We start from the raw sequence: 3422 nt of genomic DNA on the forward strand, positions 1-3422 counted from the left end.
GCTTACATACCTTGTACTATGTAGGAAAAAATGACGTTTCTAAAAATATTTTTAACAATTTTCTTAATCCTCATTTCCTATCAACAGATGCTATAAACATTCTCTTCTTAAAGGTTATAGAATTACTTCATCTTCTCATACTTTCTATGTGAACAATATTAAAACTATAATCTTTAACTGCTTTATGCTATATCTTACTAGCTAGTATGATATAGCATAAAGCATTATGTCATACATAAACACTCTTACTTGTGTCCTAAAGCTCTTGTAACTGGTAGGACACAGCAAGATTATTTTTGCATTTAAAATAATATTAAATGATGCAAAAAAATATTAATTTTATTATAATTTGATTTGAATGGGTCTAAATAAAAAATAATAAATAATTGTAGTTATTGTTTTATTTAAACAATTGGAGAAGTTCAAGCTTTATATAAATCGTTTAAATTTATTTATTTTTTTTCGTTATGTAAATAAATAAATAAAGACAAATAAATTAATTTGTCTTACTCCAATAATTTCTAGTAAAATATTATATTTAAACACTTAATTCATTCAAACTAATATAAATTTAAATAAATAAATAAACATTAAATACTTAAAAATTAATAATTAAACGACTATTTTTTATAATTTATATATATATATGTTTAAAATTCTATAAATAAAACTATTTACTATCATATAAATGAAAAAGAAATAATCATTGTAGGCTACGCATGATATACAATGAGTGTAAATACACAGGAAACGTCACGAGCACGTGATGTGTTTTGGCTTACGTGCCGTCTCATTATTAGAACACGTGCTATAACGGGGATATTTTCAGAATGAAGATGGATGCATCTTCACTATTACACTGTTTCAAAATATCTTTAAAGAAATGAAGGATGTACACTAATCGAATTTTATATATTATAGTTTTTATATGCATTGATATACTCGTAAACAATTTATTTTCCATTATAGCCCAGGTAAGAATTCGAATATAAAACATATTAATCGTATATAATATGCATATATATATTAAGTAAAATTATGTATAAATTATATATTATAATTAGTATTATCTTACGAAAATATTAGTAAAATCGAGTATATTATAAATTATGTAAGACTATATCGGCCTATATACACGCAACATACATGTTTATATAAAGTATATCTTTCCATTATATAGATTTGTGTGATAAATACTAAAGTTACTAGAAAATCAATTAGATAAAAGTTCATATTAAAAATAAATAAACTATTTAAACTATTATATATATAGTTTATAATGATTTATTTTTGGAAATATGCATTATTATGCTTCAAGGTTAATATATTAGAACAATCAATAAATATAGGTCTACATATAATTTATGTTGAATTACACAAACACGTACAGTACATTTGATCTAAATAACAGGAACCTAATCTCTCTAATTTGATAGTGTTATATATATTAATCATTATTACAGTGAATATTACAGAATTTTAATTAAAAAAAGAAAAACATGCCTGAGTTTTTTCTGTTATTTAAAAATGCAACAGATTTAAAATAGCTTAACAACTTCTTTAGAATATACTAACTGTTATAAAATTGTTGTAATGCTGTTGTGTCTATATTTAAATTAAGTAGCAGATGCTTGAGTTCACACCGAATTTACTTCTATATTTTATCAGTATAAAATTTTATTTCTGAATTTATTATTTCTAAATAATTATAATTATAAATAAAATACAATTATCAGTATTAAGGATTAACTATAAGCAGTTAGTATTAATAGAATATATACAGTACACACTTATAAACTATAAATTTATATATATATATATATATTTATTTAATCAATGGTATTATTCCATTATAAAATTTACTATTTTTTTTATATACTTTATGGCCTTAAATTATCATTTAAACGGTTGTTATATCTATTTAAAAATATAAAAGAATTTTGTATGAGTTGAATACTGCATACAGTTTATAATACATTTACACAGATATTTTTATAGAATATAAGATAAATCTATTTTACATTTAAACACATGGAAAATATATATATATTTTTTTTCTTAATTTTTAGGATAAGGAAAATACATTAAAAGCAGAAATAAATACGGAAAAAAGTCACGATGAAACTTCATTTAAATCCGAAAGAACATCAAGAAATCAAGAAGATTCAAATGAGGATAGTGCAGTTCTTCACAATGATGATTTTCACCAGGAAAACAAAGAGTTTGAATTAATTGATATCGTGGATGAAATGGACCAATCTCAAAATTGGGACTATCAGACTAAAAATAATAATAATAATGGTTTAAATCCCAATGAAATTCAAATTAATTATCGCATTTGGATCATCTCACATTACATCGAGTTAATATCTAATGATATTTTTCATTACAGTTCGATATTTAATAACGGAAAATACGATAACGAAACAATTTTTGTAAGTTTTTATTCCGATGCTTAAACTCTAAATTATTATCGATGTACATGATCATGATTAACGAATGTGTAAATATAAAATAAAATTTAAAAAAATTGTAATTAATGGCATGAATATTATTACTAATATTTATTTTTAGTTTGTAATATAAGAATTAAAAATTATTATTTAAAAGAAGTTTTATCAAGTGTTTTTTTTTACATCTGTAACTTTTAAAATTACAGAATTTTTTAAATATAAATTCGTTATTAAATGTTGAAATAATGAAAATTGTTGAGTAATAAACGGGAAGAGATAAAAACACAGCAAATGTTGCGATAAATATAACCTTTTAGAATTGTAGATTATAGAGATAATCGACGTGCCAATGTATTAATAGTATTCTTCTTGTTTCATCTAAAATTGGGGAGATTTTGGGACATCCCATATAGTTTTGTATCCTTTAACATTTGACGTGTTCGAATTTTAGGAGCACACTACAATTCCACATTACAATTGTTTTATTTTTTATTGTTTGTACGGCGTTATACCCAGGGCCGGCCTTCTCTATAAAGGGGCCCGGGTGCAAGAAACTATTTGGGTCCTACATTTTTTGTAAAATAAAAAAAATTACAAACACAAACATATATTAATGCATGTTTATTTAAAGCGTGATTTTGTTCTTGCTAATACATGAATTACTTCAGGAAAATTATAATTTTTGCAATTTCTTTTTCAATGCTTAATATAGCAATTGCATTAAGCGTTCTGCACACATGCTGGATCGAAATAATTCTTTATTAATTTTAATTTGCTGAAAGAGCGCTCAGCACTTGCTATAGTAACTGGCAACGCAAAGAAAAGTTTTAACACAGTTAATACATTTAGAAATAACTCATTATAATTATTATTTAGTATGTATTGCATATGTCTTGTGTGTTATTTACATCTCTTTCATTCAAAATCAAATCCCGTAGCAAACCAATTTCCTGGAATAGGTTTTCATCT

At 23.6% G+C, this 3422-nt stretch overlaps 1 protein-coding gene across 1 annotated transcript; it reads left to right on the top strand.

Moving 5' to 3' along the window:
• Positions 1-760: 760 nt before the first annotated feature.
• On the top strand, positions 761-2540 carry LOC111632340. The gene is made up of 2 exons (XM_023376751.1): positions 761-974; positions 2070-2540. The coding sequence occupies exons 1-2, from the start codon at positions 891-893 to the stop codon at positions 2457-2459; spliced, it is 474 nt and encodes a 157-aa protein (XP_023232519.1). The 5' UTR covers positions 761-890; the 3' UTR covers positions 2460-2540.
• The last annotated feature ends 882 nt before the right edge of the window (positions 2541-3422 follow it).

The sequence above is a fragment of the Centruroides sculpturatus genome, unplaced genomic scaffold (genome assembly GCF_000671375.1).
Source record: "Centruroides sculpturatus isolate CEXI.00-Female unplaced genomic scaffold, Cexi_2.0 scaffold125, whole genome shotgun sequence".
Taxonomy (NCBI): domain Eukaryota; kingdom Metazoa; phylum Arthropoda; class Arachnida; order Scorpiones; family Buthidae; genus Centruroides; species Centruroides sculpturatus.

Coding starts and splice junctions, on each gene's coding strand:
- LOC111632340 (XM_023376751.1), top strand. CDS start 891: ATGTACACTAATCGAATTTTATATATTATAGTTTTTATATGCATTGAT. Junction 975..2,069: donor TATTTTCCATTATAGCCCAG/GTAAGAATTCGA, acceptor CTTAATTTTTAG/GATAAGGAAAATACATTAAA.